Below are 24,560 nucleotides of genomic sequence, written 5' to 3'. Positions count from 1 at the left end.
TAGGGAATAGGGTGCCATTTGGGACAAAGACAAAACAGAACTGGGACAGTGGGACGCTAGCTGTAAACAGTTCTCTGTAGGATAAGCAGGCCTCACAAAAGGCCTTCCTCTCATGAATAGACCGCACACAAACAGGCAGCACTGCACTTTCCATAAATACACGACACAAAACAACAAACACCCCAGAGTCGCCGGGCAAAATCTATCTCTCCAAATACCACGTAATGCATCAATATCCAGTCTTTTATTTTTTAAACTGTATAAAAAGGCGTCACCCGAGGCGTATTTGTGTGAATGCCCAGTGGAGGGACCCTTGGAGCTCGCCACCACGTGCCTGGCCTGTCCTGCAAACAAAGTTGGGGAGGAAACACAGACTTCACACGTGTGTGTTTGAATGGGAGTTGTGTGTGTGGGAGGAGGCTGTATGTGTGTGCACGTGCATTTGCTCACACACACGTGTATACATTCGTGCATATTCAGTGCTCTCCTGAGCTCTGTATTTTGAACGGGAGCCGCCCAACCTGTACTTGTTGAAACAACAATGGCTGTCAAAATGAATGCAGTTGTACAGCAGGCAAAAAGGGACACAACGTGATTTACTATGAACAAAAGAACATAAGGACAGAGGTCAGTGGTGAGTCAAACTTAACATTCAGTATCACGTTTAAAGGAGAAATGTGTGCCCAGAAATGGCCCATCTGGCATGCAACATTAGCACAAAAAAATTCAGCTACGGAGTGATATTTTTTCCAGATGTTCCTACTCTTTGAATACACAAATTGTAACGGCTGAGTTAAATATGTGCATATTTGTGTAAAACATCAATGGCTCTTTGAGCTATTCAAGGTGATTTTCACATAGTAGTGGAAACAACAGATCATTCCCCACTGTACGCCAGACTTGGAAAGAAACTCAGCTTCGCTCTACTCAAGACACTGGCTCCCCGCTGGGCTGAGTCTGGGCGAGGTTGTCGAAAACTCAGAGACGTACCATAAAAGAATTTGCCCTACGAATATGACTCGTGAAATCTGCTGCATTCAATGTTTGTACGAAAGAGTATGGGCAGATAAGATCCGTGTGTGTACATGCCTGTGCGTGTGACATCATGTATGTACTGCGTGACTATGTGTTAGTGTACATGTACTTGCGTGGTTCAATGTAGGTTTGTGTGGTAACGTAACATGAAACATATTGGCAGGGGAACATGCCGGCCGGGCACACACCGTTATTCATAAAAAAAGTAGATGTTTCCTGAATTCCCATGCCCCCAACCAAATAAATAACCGGCCCTGTTTGACAGAGTGAGAGCCCCTTGTCTCCAGATGCTCTGACCTGGAGTGTCTGCCTGCACGCACTGACACACACAACCCCCTGACACTCACACACACACACGCCTGCCTGTCTGTCTTGTATCCATCTGCACTACCCAAGGCCTCCCCATCCCCACCAACCCCACAGACAGACAGAGGATCGCATTGCCTGCAAACGATCACACACCAACATGATGGATGGCTATCCCTTCTCGGTAATGCATAAATGCATTATCTGTCACAGCCTGCCCGAGGCAGAGGGAGTAGCTCTTTTTTGACGCTTAGGTGGCCTGGCGTGGCCTAGCGGTATGCCAGCATGGGTTTAAATCCAGCCTCTACTCTTTCAGCAATCCCTCTATCTCCCTTCCACCTCTGTCTTTATCCCTAAAACATACAAAAACAAACAATATATGTAACAACGTTTTACACTTACAGTACACTCAGGCAGTTTCTCCAGCCACCTGTCAGACCGGGAGTAGAACCCACTCTTGCGGAAAGAAGATACCCCTCTTCCAAGTGCCAGATCACAACCCTCACACTCAATTGAACAAATCCTATACTTCTTATAGATCATTATTCATACGGTAGTTGCTATTATAGGGACTATAAATGCATAGGACCCTTAAGAACCCACTGTTCACTTTGGGGACCCTGAACTGTGTGACTCAGTTGGTAGAGCATGACTCTTCAATGTCAGGATTGTGCGTCAAATCCCCTCATATGACAATGTAAGCAGGCGCCACTGTACATTCCTTTGGATAAAAGCATCCTCCAAAATGGCATATATTATTACATTCTGTACTGTTACTAGATGTAGGCTGCATCTGTAAAAGTGCATGATGATAGAAATGAAAGCAATGTCCAAAGGTGACCCAGGACATCACGGCGAAGTCAGACACTGTAGCAATGTGCCATGCTAGCTCACACGTTAGCCTTCTTGACAGAGGGGTGGGAGAGGCCACCGATGTGATCATCAAGATGCTGCAGCCTATACATGTACACAGAACAAAAATATAAACTCAACAAGCAACCATTTCAAAGATCTTACAATTACAGCTCTTATCAGTCCATTGAAATACATTCATTAGGCCCTAATCTATGGATTTCACATGACTGGGAATACAGATGTGCATCGGTTGGTCACAGATACCTTTAAAAAAATGTAGGGATGAGGATCAGAAACCCGGTCAGTATCTGGTCTGACCAGCCTTTGTCTCATGCAGTGCGACACATCTCCTTCGAATAAAGTTGATCAGGCTGTTGATTGTGGCCTGTGGAATGCTGTCCGATTCCTCTTCAATGGCTATGCGAAGTTGCCGGATATTGGCGGGGAACTGGAACATGTTGTCCAAAGCAGCCTAAAAATGCTTAATGGGTGACATGTCTGGTGAGTATGCAGGTCATGGATTAACTGGGGACATTTTCAGCTTCCAGGAATTATGTACAGATCCTTGCAACATGGGGCCTTGCATTACCTCATGCTGAAACATGAGGTGATGGCAGATGAATGACACGACAATAGGTCTCAGGATTTTGTCACGGTATCTCTGTGCATTCAAATTGCCATCGATAAAATGCAAATTGCCATCGTTGTCCCTAGCTTATGCCTGCCCATACCATAACCTCACCGCCACCATGGGGCACTCTGTTCACAATGTTGACATCAGCAAACCGCTCGCGCACACAACACCATACACGCTGTCTACCATCTGCATTAGTACAGTTGAAACCTGGATTCATCCGTGAAGAGCACTTCTCCAGCGTGCCAGTGGCCATCGAAGGTGAGCATTTGCCAACTGAAATCGGTTACGACGGCGAACTGCAGTAAGGTCAAGACCCTGATGAGGACGACGAGAACGCAGATGAGCTTCCCTGAGACGGTTTCTGACAGTTTGTGCAGGAATTCTTTGGTGGAGCAAACCCACAGTTTCATCAGTTGTTGGGGTGGCTGGTCTCAAACCATCCCGTAGGTGAAGAAGCCGGATGTGGAAGTCCTGGGCTGGCGTGGTTACACGTGGTCTGCAGTTGTGAGGCCGGTCGGACGTACTGCCAAATTCTCTAAAACCAGAGCTGGGTTATGGTAGAAAAACAAACAGTCAGTTCTCTGGCAACAGCTCTGGTGGGAATTCATGCAGTCGGCATGCCAATTGCACGCTCCCTCAAAATTTGAGACATCTGTGGCATTGTGTTGTGTGAAAAAACTGCACATTTGGCCTTTTATTGTCCTCAGCACAAGGTGCAACTGTGTAATGATCATGCTGTTTAATCAGCTTCTTGGTATGCCACACCTGTCAGGTGGATGGGTTATCTTGGCAAAGGAGAAAAGCTGACTAACAGGAACACCCAAGATGACCGTCAACAATGCAGTATAGTGACCACGGCTGCTTGTCATACAACATTGTATTCAAAACGTTTATGTTCAATTAGTTACAGTGTAGGAGTATCACTGTATTATTATTTAAAGGGACATCCCACCAAAATCACTACCAACAGAATACAGTGCCTTCAGAAAGTATTAAAAACTATAAGGGCATAGCAGGTCAATGGCAGGCAGACAAGACAGGCTGTTATTCTGACAGAGGAGACCTGCAAACTGACTTCTGTTTTCTACAATAAAATGACATGTTCTTTCCTTTGCCAGTTGCCAATGCTTTCAGACCCTTGGTTACTGTCACTCTAGCTATGATACGAGATTGCCCCTAGTGACCAAAACGAACTATAGCATGGTAGTCAGGGTAATCAAATGAGTAAAGATGTACGAAAGCTGCTGCTTGTCAAGAAGAAGTCCATGGCATACTACCTTACTGTGCTACCCACCATCTCATTTACAGTGGAGTTAATCGATCCCTCGTTCAAGCTACCTCTCTTTTTTGTCTCTCTCACAGCCACTCTCACTGACGTGTTCATTAAGCTTATCTTAACTTTGGCACTATCTCTCTCTTCCTTTCCACTCTCTCTTCATATCTCCCTTTCTGGCTCTTTGTGTACGCAAATCTCCCTCCAACTCCCCCTTCTATCTCTCTCTTCCTGTCACTCTCTCTTGAGGAGTGTGGTAAAGGTTCAGTGTTTGCAGAACATGTCTATTTGTGTTTGCCAGCGGCAGCCTGACGGAGCGAGAGAGATCTTCTTCCACTTCCCTCTTCTCCTTTCCCTTCCTCTTCTCCCCTTTTCGCCCCATCTTTTCCTCTTTCATCTCCATTTCTCACCCCTCCTCTTTCTTCCTCTCCTCTCTCCTCCTTTCCCTTCCTCTCCCACTCCTCATTTAAGAGGACAGTGCTTACAGGGACCAACAACATGTCCTTCTAAACCCCTTCACCTGTGTGTAAAGTGTATTGACTACCTAAAGGCTGTGGTATAGTGGTTAGTGGTCATACCTACAGCCCTCATGTATCAGTGTCTACGATTCACGTTCCGACCCACTTCCTATGGCACACTATTCCTATTATTCCCTTTCTCTCCTGTCCAATAAAAATATGAACTAATACTTTATGAATTTTAGGCAGGTTATTGTGTTTAAAACGAGATAAAAGATTACCCTCACAGTGGAAACCGACATGATCAAAGTTGGTTTCTCAAGGCAGTGTTGTTCATTATGATCTTACACAGAGTTGATATTGGCAGACTGGCTTGTCTCTTCGGGGGGAGTTCCAGAAAATATGAAGAAAGACCACCTTTGGCGTGCTCTCCTACTTATTCAAAGATACAGTAGAAGTAGAAAATGATTTCCCCATATTTTCCGGGTAGATTTATAAAAGCCTGCGGCATTTGTGGTGCTAAACATGATGTCCTGCTCGTTCTGGGTTTCTGAAATTTGACACCGGCATTTTGTCATGTCATGGGGATGGAACATCTACACAAACTGCGTCCAATGTGGACAACCAAAGGTGTTAAGATCACAATCTCAACTGATTCAACCGAGGATATGAGCTGAAAACAAAACAACCCTCCCCTCCAAAAGAAAGTTAAACCTTTTTGGTCTCTGTTGAGATCTGAATGGAACATTTCTCCATACTCCAAAGTGCAACAATATAGGCCCATCATTTTATCTCTGTGCCAAAGCTTTAGATTGATACACCCCCTATCCTTCTCTCACTCTGCCCATCAAACTGTGTCAGTCAGCCACTTTAGTTCAGATGGAAAACAAAGACATGGGGGGGAGAAGAATGAAAGAAATAAAATATGTACCTAAAAGAGGCCTTTACGATCCTGCTGTGCTGCACAGTGGAGGTTGAGCCAGGCCCCACAATGAACGGGAGATATGAGCGCTGTGAGTCTTGTGTCCCAAATGGCACCTTATTCCCCATGTAGCGCACTGCTTTTGACCGGAGCCCATAAGTTGACATTTTTTGGACGCACATTGTGACAGACAGGCCACGGCAGCCATCGAATTCACTGGGGACAATGGAGACGTGTGAGCGGTAGCTGACTGACAGAGGGCCCATTTCCACTCAACACAAAAGACCGGAGAGATGAAGCAGATAAGCCACTCTCTAGACCTTATGCGAGCGGGCCAAATGATAAGATTTCCCTTTCTCGATTCCTACTTACGTGCGCATGCTGCACAGCGATGGACCCAGGACTATAGTCTCAGCTTCTTTTTTTTTAAAGGTTCTTTTATCCCCCTTCTTTTTAAGCAGCTCAGATGTGACAGCTGCCTTTTCAGTCCATCTCTGGTCTCCTTTGTCCCACGGGCTGAATTGAAAGCAGGATAGTGGTGATAGGCTATAGGGCTTAAAGAGTGGCTCTCGTCATGAAAAAGTCGATATACTGCGATTTCCTCTCCAGGATTAGGCCTGCTGCATTCTGTAGAATATAAAGCATACTTACACAACAGAAGTATCTAATTGAAGGTATCTTCTTAGAAAGCGTATAACTGCCATTTATTGTAATATCAGGTGTTGTTCTATACCACATTGCATTTACTTTTTTTTCTCTAAATACTCAACACCACTGACAGTAAATTGTTGACACCTCATGGACCTAACCTAGTGATCTGCAGCAGTACCCATAGATTTTTGGAGAATATAACTACTGCTAAATGCCTTATGAATCTATTACATCTGTCTTCTCCTATCATAAACCTAAATATAAGGTTACTCTTTTCTATTGTAAATTATTACAGGTATCGGTGAAGAGAGATTGTATAATTTCACTCCTGGGCTACTGGGTGTGCAGGCTTTAGGTCCAGGCCTGCAGTAACACACCTGATTTTGTTTTATGGTCCAGAGAGAAGACTTTGCTTAGTTCAACTCCTGTTCAATTCCTGAATCAGGTGTGTTCGTGATGGGCCAGAACCTAAGCCTGCACACCCAGTTATTGTAAATCGGTCGGGATGAGAGCATCTGCTAAATGATGAATTGTGAATGCACAAAAACATGTGTTGGTACAATGATGTCTCTGTGACAGGGATAGAGTGGATAAAGCAGCACCTAGTCAGGTTAGAAGTAAGAAAGAGCATTTTCAGATTCGAACATTAAAAAAATGTATGTGGAAACCTTCAGTTGTCAAGAAGCAAGAAACAGGCCCATGACGCAATCATGGTTCACATCAGTATTTTCAATCTGTTATGTGTTGACCCATCAGTGACCTTTACCACTGCACTCTGCTCTCTCTTCACCGACATCTCAGGCACTCAGCATTTCACAGAAAGAAATGAGTCGATTTTGGGCTCAACATCACAGGGTCACAAGTATTGTAACATCAAGGCATAAGCTATATTAAAAAAAAAAGGAATATCAATGTTTTTGCTATATTAAAAGAAGAGTTCAATTCACGTAATAGGGTTGATCTTTAATGTAATCACTAATCACCTAAAATAAATAATCATCTTCAGAAATGACTTTGTCAAAGCAACAGAGTAACTAGCGAGACTTTACAATGATGGTGAAAACTTGGATACCTTTTTGAGTTCAAATCTACATGATTTTTGGTACTTTAGCAAGTCTTTATTAATATAAGGGATCTGATGTGTTACATTTTCCATGTGGTCTTTATTAAAGGGAGCTTCATTTAATGTAACAGGCTTTTAAAAGTTCTACTTTCAATAACAAAGGGACACAAAAGTGACTCTGTTCGTTGAACAACCCGAAAGAAGATATCAAAAGTGCTACTGGTTGTTTAAGATATGTAAATGAAACGCGCTACTGAAGCAAGAAACAGGCCCACGGTGCAATCATAGTTCACATCAGCATTTTCAATCTGTGTTCTTTTAACCTATCAGTGACCTTTTCGCTGCACTCTGCACTCTCCTCTCTGACATGTCAAGGCCCTCAGAGACAGAGTTGAGTAGATATCATGCTCAACATCACAGGGCCACCAGTATCGCAACATCGAGGCATAAGATAACTGAGCAAAAGCAGATATATAGCAAATGGTTTGTCACAACACATTAGCAGAGACCGAGTGTGTTTAATGGATTCTGTCACAAAGCTTAGCATTCTTCTGGCTGGTCTGATGGGAACCATCCATGCTGTCTAAGAAATATATTAGATTAAAGGAGGAGAAAATGATGCTTTTTACAACAATGTCAAATCAAATCAGATGTTATTGGTCACATACACGTGTTTCGCAGATGGTATTGTGGGTCTAGTGAAATGCTTGTGCTTCTATCACTGACAGTGGAGTAATATCTAACACGTACTATCTAACAGTTTCACAACATATACCCAAAATACACGTAAATCTAAGTAAGGTATGGATTAAATCATTTATTTACTAACTAAGTAATTCACAGAAATGCATTAACAAACAGTTTATAGTTACAAGGAAATGATAACGGAGTTTCCCTAGTGGTATCACGGCTTGGTGTACAAAGGGAAGTGGGGGTCGACTGAGATGACAACACACAGTTGATAATTATAACAATTGAAATGATAATCCTTTGAACAATTGCAATCAATGTATATATTTACGCTCAGTGTGTCGTCGGGGTCTCTGTTGAAAAGTTTGTTTCTGTTGGAGAGTTTGTCCGCCGTCTCTGTCGTGGTTAGAATGGATAGTTCAGAGTGACATTCATTCATGTTGTTATGGATAGATGTTTCGGCGGTTGTCGGTCTTCGCGTTCAATGGTAGCTACAGACTAGTAATTAATGTCAAAGACTTGTTCTTATTCTGTCGGTATCGATAGTCTAAGAGTTTAAGAACAAGTGTATCTTTAATTATATGTAAAACATGTATCTTTCGTCAAAGTTTATTATGAGTATTTCTGTTATATGACGTAGCTCTCTGTAATTACTCCGGATGTTTTGGAGGCATTGGGGGGGGGTCAGATGGGTCCGCAAGCACTTTTGGGACATGAACGAATCCGCAAAGCCCTTCATGGAGGAAGTAAGGGGCCGGGTGCTGCTGGCTGACAACGGATCCTCTCTCCATATGACCAGCCTCAGTCAGCATGATATGGGAGAGAAGGCTGTGCTTCCCTGTTTCAACCCTGACCCCAATGGGACAAAGACATGGTGGGGGAGAATCCTCAGTCATCAAGGGAAGCAGACATCGTACGTTGTGGATGGAAATGTTGTCAGGAAATGACTCCCTAGTCATCCCATCACCGATGCTCAACCACTCAGGGTTTTATGATTGCCAGCAGAAGCCGCCATCAAGAGTCATCATATCATATGGTCTAATGGTGTGCCCTAAGTCTTAGCCCCTCAAAGAGTTTTGAGGCGAGGTTGCCCTTACATGCAGCTGATGTCCCAGAATATGACCGGGTGGAGTGGTAGAGAAAGACTACAAAGGTGGGCAATGTTATTCTGGAAACAAGATGTATGGATAAGTATAAACAATTCCCTAAAGATTTGGAGGGCAGAATGAATATATTTCGCCCTTACATCTCTCTGGTCCTCTCTAACCTCTCACCGGAGGACAGTGGGGATACTGGTGTGCTCTCATCTCTGACCAGAAGAACATGGTCTGTTTATCAATAACTACAACCCTTTTGATTGAATGGTAGAGAGACCCGTTTGGTATCGACGCCACAACCTATGCTGTGTACTCTTCACTGCCTGTGCTCTGCTGCGGAGGGAATTTGCTGTGATCACTGTGGACCTTAAGAACAGGAGAAGAGACCAGGCTTCCCCGAAGACCAGGAGAGGTTACCAGGCTTCCCCGAAGACCAGGAGAGGTTACCAGGTTTCCCCGAAGACCAGGAAGGGTTACCAGGCTTCCCTGCAGAACATGATGTCTGCAGCCAAGACGCTTGCCAGCAGAACAGCAGAGTGGAAGAGGAGAGCGAACAAAGGGGAGAGAGAGAGGATAGTGAAGAGAAAAGAAAGTGAAGAATAAAGAGAAGACTAACATTTTAATCTATTTTTTCACTTGCTCAAATTATCCAAATCGGTTTAATGTACACATGTTTCTATTTAATTTAATAATGTGTTACTTCCATGTAAAATTTGCTTTGAATGATTCTTGTTAATAGTTTGTTACTTACATGTAAAATTGCTTTCAAGGATTTTGTTAATACCTATATGTTAAGTTTATTTTAAGGAATTTTGCTAAAGCCACAATCTCGAAGAAGTCCTGCACTTCATTTGATTTGTCATTTCAATTAATGATATATACCCAGCTAATTGAATATAATGCCTCGTGAGCTTAATACAACTTTCTTACCCTATCATCATAACCCAAACTACAAGGTTATTAAAGACAAAAAAACGGCCTAATTCACAATAATGTGATTTGTACCTCATACAAATGGATTCTTCACACACCACACTAAGATATTATCCAATTCCACTACATTTCCCCCCCCAAAAAAAATTATAACATGAAAGTAGACCATCAGGTTTGTTTAAGTGAGCTGTTTTGTCTTGTGGTAATGTGGTGCTTGCCTGTATTTCCTTAAACCTTTATTTTAGCAATTACATGTCATTGAGATTTTTCTCTTTGTAATAGTGTCCTTTTTTTTGTCTTTCTACGTTACACCCAGGGACACACTGCTTAATGGCAGGGTGGCGGATTGTGTTCCCTTGTCACCGAGAAATGCGTACGCCAGCTGATTGACGGAGCTCTGGGCCCCCTCTATGCATTTGTTTATATTCTGGTCCCAATGGAACATCCAGCTTCTCCGCTGCATGATGTCAGCTGGCGCAGAACACCGAGCAGTTTGTGCCACTTCATGCCTTGCTCTCAGAGCCACCTAATGTGACAGTCAAATCATGTATGTAAATAGTTCATTTCTAATGTTTGGAACGAGGTGTCGCTGAACAACCACAACGTTCGTCTTTGCACAGCAGAGACGTGAAAGATATGAAATGCTGGCCTATGTTTCCCAATCAGAGTTTCATTCAGATTATTAGCTAAATCTGATCAGATTGTATTGCTTGCAAGGTCGCGTGCTTCAGGTATCGTGTGGATGCTAGTTGAATTGGTTTGAAAGATATTCCGACCTCTCCAACATATTAACCCATGTATTTAATTGAAACCGCTGTTACAGATGTAGATTTATTTTACATATATACCACCGCTGTGTTATGAACATGTGATTTAAAGAATGGCGCTGCAATGGATAACTGACGTTTTATGGTCTCCTGATCAAATCTTCTATTTCGTGGGGGGGTTCTGTGCTGATTGTAACTTTTTTTTTATACATAATGTTTTCGACATCGTTTTTGTGATGTATACGCTGGGAGTCGGAAAGCAAGTGCAGGTGGGGAGTTTAATAATAAACAGAACGTTGAATAATATATCAAACACGAGTAGCGTATAGACAGGAAACACATAAACAGTACTGACTGGGGAAAGTACCTAAGGGGGTGCCAGATATAGGGGATGATGATGTGTAGTTGTGCGTAATGATCGATACCAGCTGTGCGTAATGATGGATCCCAGGACCGATGATTAGTATACCGGCGACGTCGAGGAGGACAGCATCAGCTAGGGAACCAGGAACCACCGACCTGAGAAGGGAGATATGAAAAGAAGTTGAAATACGGTAGTCACTGGGAAGCTGTAACCTATACGTCACCTCGTTGAGCCTCTGGAGAACCTTGAACGGCCCCACAAACCGGGGGCTCAGCTTCTTCCAGGGCAGGCGGAGTGGGAGGTTCTTGGTTCTTGATCCCCAGGCTGCTACACAGGGGTCTCACTGCAGTGCCGGTCTGCCAGGTCCTTTTGATGGTGGAGAGACCGCTGGAGTCTCACGTGAGCATTGCTCCACACTTCTTTTGTGCACCTCATCAACCCCAGGAGCTTCAGTCTGGGACGGGGTCCACGGAGCCAGGGACGGCTCAAAATCCAGAACACACTGGAAGGGGGTCAACCCAGTGTAGGACTACTGTAGCAAGTTATGGGAGTACTCCGCCAAAAGGAATCGAGCCCACTCTCCCTGCCGGTCCTAACAGTGACTCCTCAGGAACCTCCCCAGCTCTTGGAACATCTTCTCCACCTGCCTGTAGGACTGAGGTCTATACCTGGAAGTGAGGCTGGCTGTGAACCCGAGCTTCTCCATGAAGACTCTCCATACACGTGATGTGAATTGGGGGCCACGGTCGGAGACGATGTCCTCCAGAAGGCCAGAATGCCGGAAGACCTGCTGGAATAGTTCCTCAGCAACCTGGAGTGCAGTAGGGAGACCAGAAAGAGGGATTAAATGACAGGATTTAGAAAATCTATCCACAGAGGAGGGGAGATAAGAAACCGTCAGAGGAGGGGAGATCAGTATCAAAGTCAATGGATAGATGAGACCAGGGACGCTGAGGCACGGGAAGGGGAAGGAGTTTCCATGCTGGAGCCTTCCGGGGGGATTTGGTTTGGGCACATACGGAACAGGAGTTGACGTAATGAGTGATGTCCTGCGCCAAGGTGGGCCACCAGTACTTCTCAGAGATGGATTGGGTAGTACGAGAAATACCTGGATGTCCAGCTACGACAGATGTGTGCGCCCAGGTCAGCAGCCGGTCCCTTATCCCTATGGGAACTTGGAGGCGCTCGGGAGGACAATTAGTGGGTGCAGACTCCCTCCCCTGAGCCTGGCAAATGTTCACATCTATGTCCCAGACCACAGGCGCTACGACTCGGGAGGATGGGATAAGAGGTGCATTCTGGACAGGACCATCTCCCGAATCGTAGAGATGGGACAGAGCATTGGCGTTGGTGTTTTTTTAACCTGGCGATAGTTCAGCGAGAAGTCGAACCTTGTGACGAAATGTCCTTGACCTGACTGCATCTACATTCTTGTCATCCATCCTCACTCCCTGCGGGCTGACTTGGTATCCTAAGAAAGAGACAGCCTTCTGATGAAATTGGCACTTCTCAGGCTTGACGAACAGGTGATTAGCCAGGGGAGAAAAAAAGAAAAAGGTGGTTAGCCAGAAGGCGTTCCAGTACTGCTTGAACATGAGTGATGTGATCCTTCAGGGTAGCTGAGTAGATCAGGATGTCATCGATATACATGACCGTCTGGCGTCCCAGCATGTCCCTGAATACCTCGTTAATGAATGCCTGACGGAGCATTGGCTAAACCAAATGGCATCACCAAGTACTCGTAGCGACCAGACATCATGCTAAACACATTCTTCCATCCATCCCCTTCCAGGATGCGGGTGAGATTGTATGCACTCCGCAGGTCCGGTTTGGTAAAGAACCGGGCCCCCACGGAGCTGTTGTATAGCTGCAGGCACCAACGGGAGAGGGTAACGGTACTTAGGTGATTTCATTGAGTCCTCTGTAATCTATACATGGACGTAACCCTCCGTAACCATCCGTCTTGGCCAAAAAGAAGAAACCAGCCGACGCAGGAGAAGTGGACGTGCAGATGACACCTTGTTGGAGCGCCTCTTGGAGTAGACGTGACCGTTTCCTATAACCGAAAATAGCTTCTGGACACCAGAACAGTGATCAATTTGGATTTCGATTAGTTTGAGGAGCAGGCCCCAATTCCCAAAACTCTGAAAAAAAAAGACTGTGCAAGAGAGGCCGACATGCGGACACCGTGACGAAAATGCGTCAGCGAGTACATCAACCACCTCTACACTCCGTTCTATTGGCTCCGTTGAAGACTATGCTATCAATGGGACCTGAAAAACTATAACATCCGATGTTTTGTGTTTTTCAGAGTCAGTAGAAAGGCCTCTTTAGTGTCCCTGGTTTTCATAACTGTGACCTTAATTAATTGCCTACTGTCTGTAAGCTGTTAGTGTCTTAACAACAGTTCCACAGGTGCATGTTCATATATTGTTTATGGTTCATTGAACAAGCATGGGAAACCGTGTTTAAACCCTTTACAATGAAGATCTGTGAACTTATTTGGATTTTTATGAATAATCTTTGAAAGACAGGGTCCTGAAAAAGGGACGTTTCTCTTTTTGCTGAGTTTAGTACCCTGTGTTATTATTACATGTATTATTACATGCTATTACTTTTCTATTATTTCTCTATTTCTTTCTCAATTAATTGTTGGGAGGGGCAGAAAAGTAAACATTTCACTGTTTTTCTGCACCTGTTGTTTACAATGCTATTGACAAATATAAGTTGATTTGTAATGCATTGAAAATTCTACCTCTTTTGATAGGAATTATCAAAGGTATTTTCTTGTCCATCTTATTTTTCTGTTGCTAAGAGATTGGTATATTGACTGACTGCATACTGTTGGCCTGTTCCTGTCTGTTGGCCATGACGAGACCCAGCGTTCAGATGGCATTTCTGTGTGAGGTAGGATGTCTTTGTATATACTGTCATCTACTGGCCATATATGAGATTGCGTAACATTATATTTGAACATGCGTGTTCTACGCGGCGCTAGGACCCGGTTCAGGCAGTTGTGTCATTGTGAGAAAATGCCGATTGCTGAGTCATGGAATACGTCGCTCCACGCAAGCCGCAAGAAGAATAAGAACAGTTTACAAGTGGATACAACAAGATGACCATTATTGTTATTTTTGACTTGTAAAATCTCTTTGCGTAAAACGAGTTTTTTGTTGGGAGCTTCAATTCACTAAATTGCTTTCCAGCACCAGCTTGTCTTGAGAATGTGAGTGTTGTATTAAAAGCAACAGATCTAAGCTTGCTAATGTAGATAGCTAGCTATCTTGATAGGCCAGACCGATAACGCCACACATGTATTTATTCAATTTTTATTTAACTAGGCAAGTCTCACAAATGGTAGCTAGAGAGAAACTCTATTGCTAAGGTTATTTTGACGCTCTGTTTTTGTTGTCACATTTTTTAAAATAGGTTCTGTCTGTCAAAGAGCGGGCCACCAAGAAAAACACGCTAAACAATGCCACCGGAGCAAATGCATCTTGATGCCCATGACAATATCTGTAGTGCTCAAGAAATGAGTCCATGAGAGCAACAACATCTGAAGTATTTGTTTAGAAAGTTCAATATCATATGACAACAAAAGCATAAACAATGGAGTAATAGGGGTAAATAGTTTTGTGCGGGTTATGATAATAAGGTACAGTTGTCGGCATACCACTGTAACCTAATTCTAGTATGTTATTTTGAATGAATATCAGTTGATGAAATGTGATGTGTTTTAAGTGCCTTGACTGAATCAGAATTAGTCCACCGCCCACCCCCAGATGACTGGCTGGGGTGCTTTTAGGAGCCATGACTGAAGCACTAACCATATTGTCAAGTTCACAGCCCGATATAGCAGGGTTGGCCTGGATCTCTAAGGCCTATTAGGTCTGTTGAATGATTATACACGAGGAAGAAATGCTTGCTGTGTTTTGCTTCAAAGTACAACACACACACTTCAAGGAGATTCAATCTACTCTTAACCCTGATTCATTAAGTAGGGTATAGCAGCAACGATCTGTCACGAATGAAAGAAGTTAGATGAGTTGAATTCCATCACGAATAGCCGTTTAGAGTAGGATACAAATAAGATCCGGTGAAAATACTGACTGCATGAAAACGAATTTCATGCAGTCAACTGTATGATTTCCTTTGCCTGTCCTGCTTTAACATCCATGCGGACCAGGTTGATGATCCTGAGCCCTATGTGTAGGCTTAATGTGGTAATATGTCTGTTATAGTGAATACTCTCTTTCCCTTCCCTGTCTTCCCAGCTTCCAGCCACCATGGTAGCAGTGCAAAGCTACTGTGAAGCCAGTGCTTCCATCTCTGAAGCCTGGCTGGAGGGCGGCATCTCGCCCTGCTTCTACTTCACCCTGGTGCCCACCGTCTTGCTTACCCTCTCCTTCTTCTTCGGCACCTTCCACTGCGTCTGCTACCGCCGCTACGGCACCGAGATGGAGCCCAAGTTCGTTCCGCGCTCGCGCCTCTATGGCCTCCAACTGGCAGTCTCCCTGCTCCTGCTGCTGCAGTTCCTGGGGGGGCTGGTTTGGAGGGCGGCCGGGGGAGGGGAGCTCCCTGGCTATGTGGTGCTGTACGGCCTCCTGTCCATGCTGGGCTGGGCCTGGGCCGTGGCCCTGTTAAGGCTGGAGAGGAGGAGGGTGCTGGTGAGGGACCGGACACGTGGCCACAGCACGGTGCTGCTGCTCTTCTGGGCTGTGGCATTCTCAGCGGAAAACCTGGCCTTCGTCTCCTGGGCCAGCCCCTACTGGTGGTGGGGCCTGGAGAACACACAGCAGCAGGTGAGAGAGAACCAGTGGTATTGTTGAGGGTTTAACATTATAGAATGTCCCCAATATCAAATCAAATTTATTTATATAGCCCTTCGTACATCAGCTGATATCTCAAAGTGCTGTACAGAAACCCAGCCTAAAACCCCAAACAGCAAGCAATGCAGGTGTAGAAGCACCTGCATTGTAGAAGCAATAGAGCTAACGTAACTCCTCCCTCTACGTATCACTCAAAGATACACGTCTTTTCTACATAATGTATTTCTATCTGAATGTTTCACAAACTTGCCTACTGAACGTGGCACTGGGGTCTGTTCAGGAGGGTGTAGCGTTAGAGGACCTTCCCGATAGAAATGTATTTGTGTTGAAAAAACATGTTTAACTGTCAGGTTAAGTTGGAAATGGTGTTAGATCTGTTCCTTGCATTTCTGTCTGCATTGTTCAAACGTTTCACCTCTTTGAATTAACCCCACAGCTCAACCCTCAGTGAGGATAAACTGCCATCTCACTCCCTAGTTTCATAGAGGTTGTTAAAAACGTTAGCATATAATGTTACTGGCTATTAGTATTAAACTTAACATTGAGTTTTAACACTCCATTACACAAGTGTAATAGTGGGCTTTCTAAAAAGTAAGTTAGTCTACCCATAGGATGTGATACTGTATCTGCGTAAATGAGACACATAGGCTAGGTTTAATGTTTCGTGAATCCCATTTCGTAAAGACGGTTGTGATTGTAAAAAAAAGATATATACAGTGCCTTGCGAAAGTATTCGGCCCCCTTGAACTTTGCAACCTTTTGCCACATTTCAGGCTTCAAACATAAATATATAAAACTGTATTTTTTTGTGAAGAATCAACAACAAGTGGGACACAATCATGAAGTGGAACGACATTTATTGGATATTTCAAACCTTTTTAACAAATCAAAAACTGAAAAATTGGGCGTGCAAAATTATTCAGCCCCTTTACTTTCAGTGCAGCAAACTCTCTCCAGAAGTTCAGTGAGGATCTCTGAATGATCCAATGTTGACCTAAATGACTAATGATGATAAATACAATCCACCTGTGTGTAATCAAGTCTCCGTATAAATGCACCTGCACTGTGATAGTCTCAGAGGTCCATTAAAAGCGCAGAGAGCATCATGAAGAACAAGGAACACACCAGGCAGGTCCGAGATACTGTTGTGAAGAAGTTTAAAGCCGGATTTGGATACAAAAATATTTCCCAAGCTTTAAACATCCCAAGGAGCACTGTGCAAGCGATAATATTGAAATGGAAGGAGTATTAGACCACTGCAAATCTACCAAGACCTGGCCGTCCCTCTAAACTTTCAGCTCATACAAGGAGAAGACTGATCAGAGATGCAGCCAAGAGGCCCATGATCACTCTGGATGAACTGCAGAGATCTACAGCTGAGGTGGGAGACTCTGTCCATAGGACAACAATCAGTCGTATATTGCACAAATCTGGCCTTTATGGAAGAGTGGCAAGACGAAAGCCATTTCTTAAAGATATCCATAAAAAGTGTCGTTTAAAGTTTGCCACAAGCCACCTGGGAGACACACCAAACATGTGGAAGAAGGTGCTCTGGTCAGATGAAACCAAAATGGAACTGTTTGGCAACAATGCAAAACGTTATGTTTGGCGTAAAAGCAACACAGCTCATCACCCTGAACACACCATCCCCACTGTCAAACATGGTGGTGGCAGCATCATGCTTTGGGCCTGCTTTTCTTCAGCAGGGACAGGGAAGATGGTTAAAATTGATGGGAAGATGGATGGAGCCAAATACAGGACCATTCTGGAAGAGAACCTGATGGAGTCTGCAAAAGACCTGCGACTGGGACGGAGATTTGTCTTCCAACAAGACAATGATCCAAAACATAAAGCAAAATCTACAATGGAATGGTTCAAAAATAAACATATCCAGGTGTTAGAATGGCCAAGTCAAAGTCCAGACCTGAATCCAATCGAGAATCTGTGGAAAGAACTGAAAACTGCTGTTCACAAATGCTCTCCATCCAACCTCACTGAGCTCGAGCTGTTTTGCAAGGAGGAATGGGAAATAATTTCAGTCTCTCGATGTGCAAAACTGATAGAGACATACCCCAAGCGACTTACAGCTGTAATCGCAGCAAAAGGTGGCGCTACAAAGTATTAACTTAAGGGGGCTGAATAATTTTGCACGCCCAATTTTTCAGTTTTTGATTTGTTAAAAAAGTTTGAAATATCCAATAAATAAATCAAATCAAATCAAATCAAATTTTATTTGTCACATACACATGGTTAGCAGATGTTAATGCGAGTGTAGCGAAATGCTTGTGCTTCTAGTTCCGACAATGCAGTAATAACAAGTAATCTAACTAACAATTCCAAAACTACTGTCTTGTACACAGTGTAAGGGGATAAAGAATATGTACATAAGTATATATGAATGAGTGATGGTACAGAGCAGCATAGGCAAGATACAGTAGATGGTATCGGGTACAGTATGTACAAATGAGATGAGTATGTAAACAAAGTGGCATAGTATAGTATAAAGTGGCTAGTGATACATGTATTACATAAGGATACCGTTGATGATATAGAGTACAGTATATACGTATGCATATGAGATTAATAATGTAGGGTAAGTAACATTTATATAAGGTAGCATTGTTTAAAGTGGCTAGTGATATATTTACATCATTTCCCATCAATTCCCATTATTAAAGTGGCTGGAGTTGAGTCAGTGTGTTGGCAGCAGCCACTCAGTGTTAGTGGTGGCTGTTTAACAGTCTGATGGCCTTGAGATAGAAGCTGTTTTTCAGTCTCTCGGCCCCAGCTTTGATGCACCTGTACTGACCTCGCCTTCTGGATGATAGCGGGGTGAACAGGCAGTGGCTCGGGTGGTTGATGTCCTTGATGATCTTTATGGCCTTCCTGTGACATCGGGTGGTGTAGGTGTCCTGGAGGGCAGGTAGTTTGCCCCCGGTGATGCGTTGTGCAGACCTCACTACCCTCTGGAGAGCCTTACGGTTGAGGGCGGTGCAGTTGCCATACCAGGCGGTGATACAGCCCGCCAGGATGCTCTCGATTGTGCATCTGTAGAAGTTTGTGAGTGCTTTTGGTGACAAGCCGAATTTCTTCAGCCTCCTGAGGTTGAAGAGGCGCTGCTGCGCCTTCTTCACGATGCTGTCTGTGTGAGTGGACCAATTCAGTTTGTCTGTGATGTGTATGCCGAGGAACTTAAAACTTGCTACCCTCTCCACTACTGTTCCATCGATGTGGATAGGGGGGTGTTCCCTCTGCTGTTTCCTGAAGTCCACAATCATCTCCTTAGTTTTGTTGACGTTGAGTGTGAGGTTGTTTTCCTGACACCACACTCCGAGGGCCCTCACCTCCTCCCTGTAGGCCGTCTCATCGTTGTTGGTAATCAAGCCTACCACTGTTGTGTCGTCCGCAAACTTGATGATTGAGTTGGAGGCGTGCGTGGCCACGCAGTCGTGGGTGAACAGGGAGTACAGGAGAGGGCTCAGAACGCAACCTTGTGGGGCCCCAGTGTTGAGGATCAGCGGGGAGGAGATGTTGTTGCCTACCCTCACCACCTGGGGGCGGCCCGTCAGGAAGTCCAGTACCCAGTTGCACAGGGCGGGGTCGAGACCCAGGGTCTCGAGCTTGATGACGAGCTTGGAGGGTACTATGGTGTTGAATGCCGAGCTGTAGTCGATGAACAGCATTCTCACATAGGTATTCCTCTTGTCCAGATGGGTTAGGGCAGTGTGCAGTGTGGTTGAGATTGCATCGTCTGTGGACCTATTTGGGCGGTAAGCAAATTGGAGTGGGTCTAGGGTGTCAGGTAGGGTGGAGGTGATATGGTCCTTGACTAGTCTCTCAAAGCACTTCATGATGACGGATGTGAGTGCTACGGGGCGGTAGTCATTTAGCTCAGTTACCTTAGCTTTCTTGGGAACAGGAACAATGGTGGCCCTCTTGAAGCATGTGGGAACAGCAGACTGGTATAGGGATTGATTGAATATGTCCGTAAACACACCGGCCAGCTGGTCTGCGCATGCTCTGAGGGCGCGGCTGGGGATGCCATCTGGGCCTGCAGCCTTGCGAGGGTTAACACGTTTAAATGTCTTACTCACCTCGGCTGCAGTGAAGGAGAGACCGCATGTTTTCGTTGCAGGCCGTGTCAGTGGCACTGTATTGTCGTTCCACTTCATGATTGTGTCCCACTTGTTGTTGATTCTTCACAAAAAAATACAGTTTTATATCTTTGTTTGAAGCCTGAAATGTGGCAAAAGGTCGCAAAGTTCAAGGGGGCCGAATACTTTCGCAAGGCACTGTGTGTGTGTATATATATATATATATATATATATATATATATATATATATATATATATATATATATATATATATATATATATATATATATATATATATATATATATATATATATATATATAACAAAGCATTTTCTCACAAGAAGACTGCTAAAATAGAAACTGCCATTCCAACTATGACACAGCAGTGGAAGGGGGAAGAACCATTATCATTAGTCAGCTATGAGTAACTCTAGAAGTGCTGAGTCATTGCCCCATCTTGCCATTCTTCTTACCTCTCCCTCTGGCCACACCCCCAAATAAACATTTTGTAACCAATCAGATCACGCCTTTTCTTAGTCCCTCCCTATGTCTGTCATTGGTTGTCCCACTCAGCTACTAATGTCTCCCAGTTGCATTCAGAATGCATTAGTTGAACACATCTTCATTAGCTTTTTACCAAGCATTCACCATCTTAGTTCTTCCAATGGGTTGTTATACCACAAAGTATATGACACAGTCCACTGTTTACTTTGTGTCATAATGTGTACAGTAGTTTACTTTGTCTAGTCAGTCTGACTGTAACCACTGATTCACCTCTCCTCCAATCCTGAATGATCCAACAACTCCTGAGTAAATTACTTTTGAATGAGAACCTCGGCCTCACATTGAAGTTGAAGCTGGTTCGAATCCCAGAGCAGACTAGGTGACAAATCTGCCGATGTGCCCTTGAGCAATGCATTCAACCATAATTGTTCCTGTAAATCGCTCTGGATAAGAGTGTCTGCTAAATGACTAAAATGTAAATGGTATGGGTTGAATGGAGTATTGAAATGTGTTTTATGCAGTTATGCTTGTCAGTCAGCACTTATTTAAAGAAATACTACACTCCAAAATGTTTTTATTTTGACGGCTGACATTCACCGTTTGGTATTGTATTAACAGTCCCATTGGGATTGAATTATCAATGGACAACATACTAAAATGTAGTTTATGAGTGCAAGATTCCTTTAAAGAGTCAATCTACAATTGCTACATCCATTTTTGGATGATGTATACCCATTGAGTCTTGAAGATTATAAATGATATATGCCTCATGAGCTTAGTTCAACTGTAACACCCCATGAGAACCCAACAGATGAGCTTGTTTTACTTTAATGTTTAGAAACATTGTAAATGTAAACAAACAGTGTATAACCTTAAAAGATGGTCATTTTGATACTATGGATGGTCGGTCCTTTCATCCGTTGAGTGGTTCCATTTCTCCAAGCCAAAGCTGCAGATTGCCCCGTTAAAGGTTCAGTCATGACTTAGCATTTTTCATTCGTTACCTCAGGTGGAATTTTCTCTGTGGTTGATGCGCTACGTCGGCACGGGCACACTCTTCTTCCTGGGCCTGAAGGCCCCGGGATTACCACGGAGACCGTACATGCTCCTGATCAACGAGGACGAACGCGACGTGGAGGGCGGCACTGGCCAGGTAATCTAGTAATCAAATCAAATGTTATTTGTCACATGCGCCGAGTACAACAGGTATAGATAGACTTTACGGTGAAATGCTTACTTACGAGCCCTTAACCAACAATGCAGTTTTTACGAAAATGGAATTAAGAAAATATTTACTAAATTAACTAAAAAAATTATAATAATAAGTAACACAATAAAATAACAATAACGAGGCTATATACAGTGTACCAGTGCCGAGTTAGTGTGCGGGGGTACAGATTAGTCGAAGTAATATGCATGTACAGATACAGTTGAAGTTTTCCCAAACGCCTGAAGGTACCACGTTCATCTGTACGAACAATAGTACACAAATATAAACACCATGGGACCACGCAGCCGTCACACCGCTCAGGCAGGAGACGCGTTCTTTCACGCAAGTGCAAATCAATCCCAGAACAACAGCAAAGGACCGTGTGAAGATGCTGGAGGAAACGGGTACAAAAAGTATCTATATTCACAGTAAAAACAAGTCCTATATCGACTAACCTGAAAGGCCGCTCAGCAAGGAAGAAGCCACTGCTTCAAAACCGCCATAAAAAAGCCAGACTACAGTTTGCAACTTTACGTAGGGACAAAGATTGTACTTTTTGGAGAAATGTCCTCTGGTCTGATCAAAAATAGAACTGTTTGGCCATACTGACCATAGTTATGTTTGGAGGGAAAAGGGGGAGGCTTGCAAGCCGAAGAACACCATCCCAACCGTGAAGCATGGGGGTTGCAGCATCATGTTTTGTGGGGTACTTTGCTGCAGGAGTGACTGGTGCACTTCACAAAATAGATGGCATCATGAGGGAGGAAACTTATGTGAATATATTGAAGCAACATCTCAAGACATCAGTCAGGAAGTTAAAGCTTGGTCGCAAATGGGTCTTCCAAATGAACAATGACCCCAAGCATACTTCCAAAGTTCTGGCTTAAGGACAACAAAGTCAAGGTGGCATTCACAAATCCCTGACCTCAACCCTACAGAAAATTTGTGGGCAGGACTGAAAAAGCGTGTGCGAGCAAGGAGGCCTAGAAACCTGACTCAGTTACACCAGCTCTGTCAGGAGAAATGGGCCAAAATTCACCCAACTTATTGTGAGAAGCTTGTGGAAGGCTTCCCGAAATGTTTGACCCAAGTTAAACAATTTAAAGGCAATGCTACCAAATACAAATTGAGTGTACGTCAACTTCTGACCCACTGGGAATGTGTTGAAAGAAATATAAGCAGAAATAAATCATTCTCTCTACTATTATTCTGGCATTTCACATTCTTAAAATAAAGTGGTGATCCTAACTGACATAAGACTGAATTTGTACTGGGATTAAATGTCAGGAATTGTGAAAAACTGAGTTTAAATGTATTTGGCTATGGTGTATGTAAATTTACGACTTCAACTGTAGGTAGGGGTAAAGTGACTGCATAGATAATAAACAGTGAGAAGCCGCAGTGTAAAGAAAGGTATAGAGGTTCTGGATGTCAGGATGCTCTCAATGGTGTAGCTGTAGAATGTTTTGAGGATCTGGGAACCCACCAATCTTTTCAGCCTCCTGAGGAGGAATAGGCGTTGTCATGCATTCTTCGCAACTGTCTTGGTGTGTTTGGACCGTGATAGTTTGTTGGTGATGTGGACACCAAGGAACTTGAATCTCTAGACCCGCTCCACCACAGCTACGTCAATGTGAATGGGGGCGTGTTCGCCCCTCCTTTTCCTGTAGTCCAAGATCAGCTCCTTTGTCTTGCTCACGTTGAGGGAGAGGTTGTTGTCCTGGCACCACACTGCCAGGTCTCTGACCTTCCTATAGGCTGTCTCGTCAGTGATCAGGTCTACCACTGTTGTGTCCACATCAAACTTAATGATGGTGTTGGAGTCATGCTTGGCCATGAAGACACTTGCCAGTTAGTTCACACATGCTCTGAGTACACTTCCTGGTAATCTGTCTGGGGCCGCGGCCTTGTGAATGTTGACCTGTTTAAAGGTCTTGCTCACATCGGCCACGGAGAGCGTGATCACGCAGTCCTCCGGAACAGCTGGTGCTCTCCTGCATGCTTCAGTGTTGCTTGCCTCGAAGCGAGCATAAAAGGCATTTAGCCTGTATGGTAGGCTCGCGTCATTGGGCAGCTCACGGATGGGTTTCCCTTTTGTAATCCGTAGTAGGTTGCAAGCCCTGCCACATCCGATGAGCGTAAGAATCCGGTGTAGTAGGATTCTATCTTAATCCTGTATTGACGCTTTGCCTGTTTGATGGTTCGTCTGAGGGCATATCAGGATTTCTTATATAAGCGTCTGGATTAGTGTCCCGCTCCTTGAAAATAGCAGCTCCATGGGAAATGTACGTACGGTCACTGTGGGGACGACATCATCTATGTCCTTATTGATGAAGCCGATGACTGAGGTGGTATATTCCTCAAGGCCATTGGATGAATCTGCACTAACAAAACAGTCCTGTAGCTTAGCATCCGCTTCATCTGACCACTTCAGTATTGAGCAAGTCACAGGTACTTCCTGCTTTAGTTTTTGCTTGTATGCAGGAATCAAGAGGATAGAAGTATTTTTTCTCTCTGGTTGCACATGTGACATGCTGGTAGAAATTAGGTCAAACCGATTTAAGTTTGCCTGCATTAAAGTCCCTGGCCACAACCCTTTTTGTTGTTGTTTATTGTCCCTGTCTGTATTTATTAAGTTCATAATAACCCCTAATATCTCTATCTGTACCCCAGCTCCTGTTGGATGGGGCAGAGGAATCCCAGTCTACCTGGCATGACTTTGGGCAGAAGGTGCGTCTGCTGGTGCCCTACATGTGGCCCAGAGGCAGCATGCTGTTACAGGGCCTGGTGCTCCTCTGCCTGTGCCTGCTGGGTCTGGAGAGGGTCATCAATGTCTTTGTGCCCATCTACTACAAGAACATTGGTGAGAGAG

At 44.1% G+C, this 24,560-nt stretch overlaps 1 protein-coding gene across 1 annotated transcript in view; it reads left to right on the top strand.

Moving 5' to 3' along the window:
* The first annotated feature begins 468 nt into the window (after positions 1 to 468).
* abcb6a (ATP binding cassette subfamily B member 6 (LAN blood group) a) overlaps positions 469 to 24,560 on the top strand; it is a 43,677-nt gene continuing 19,585 nt past the window's right edge. The window contains 4 exon segments of the mRNA XM_036983062.2: positions 469 to 634; positions 15,326 to 15,853; positions 21,488 to 21,631; positions 24,362 to 24,551. Coding sequence (XP_036838957.2) covers positions 15,338 to 15,853; positions 21,488 to 21,631; positions 24,362 to 24,551 — 850 coding nt within the window. The 5' untranslated portion in view covers positions 469 to 634; positions 15,326 to 15,337.

Source organism: Oncorhynchus mykiss, chromosome 7 (genome assembly GCF_057628025.1).
Source record: "Oncorhynchus mykiss isolate SJ-2025 chromosome 7, ASM5762802v1, whole genome shotgun sequence".
Taxonomy (NCBI): Eukaryota; Metazoa; Chordata; class Actinopteri; order Salmoniformes; family Salmonidae; genus Oncorhynchus; species Oncorhynchus mykiss.
The sequence above is the reverse complement of the archived record's forward strand: the minus strand, read 5'-3'. Positions and strand labels throughout refer to the sequence as shown.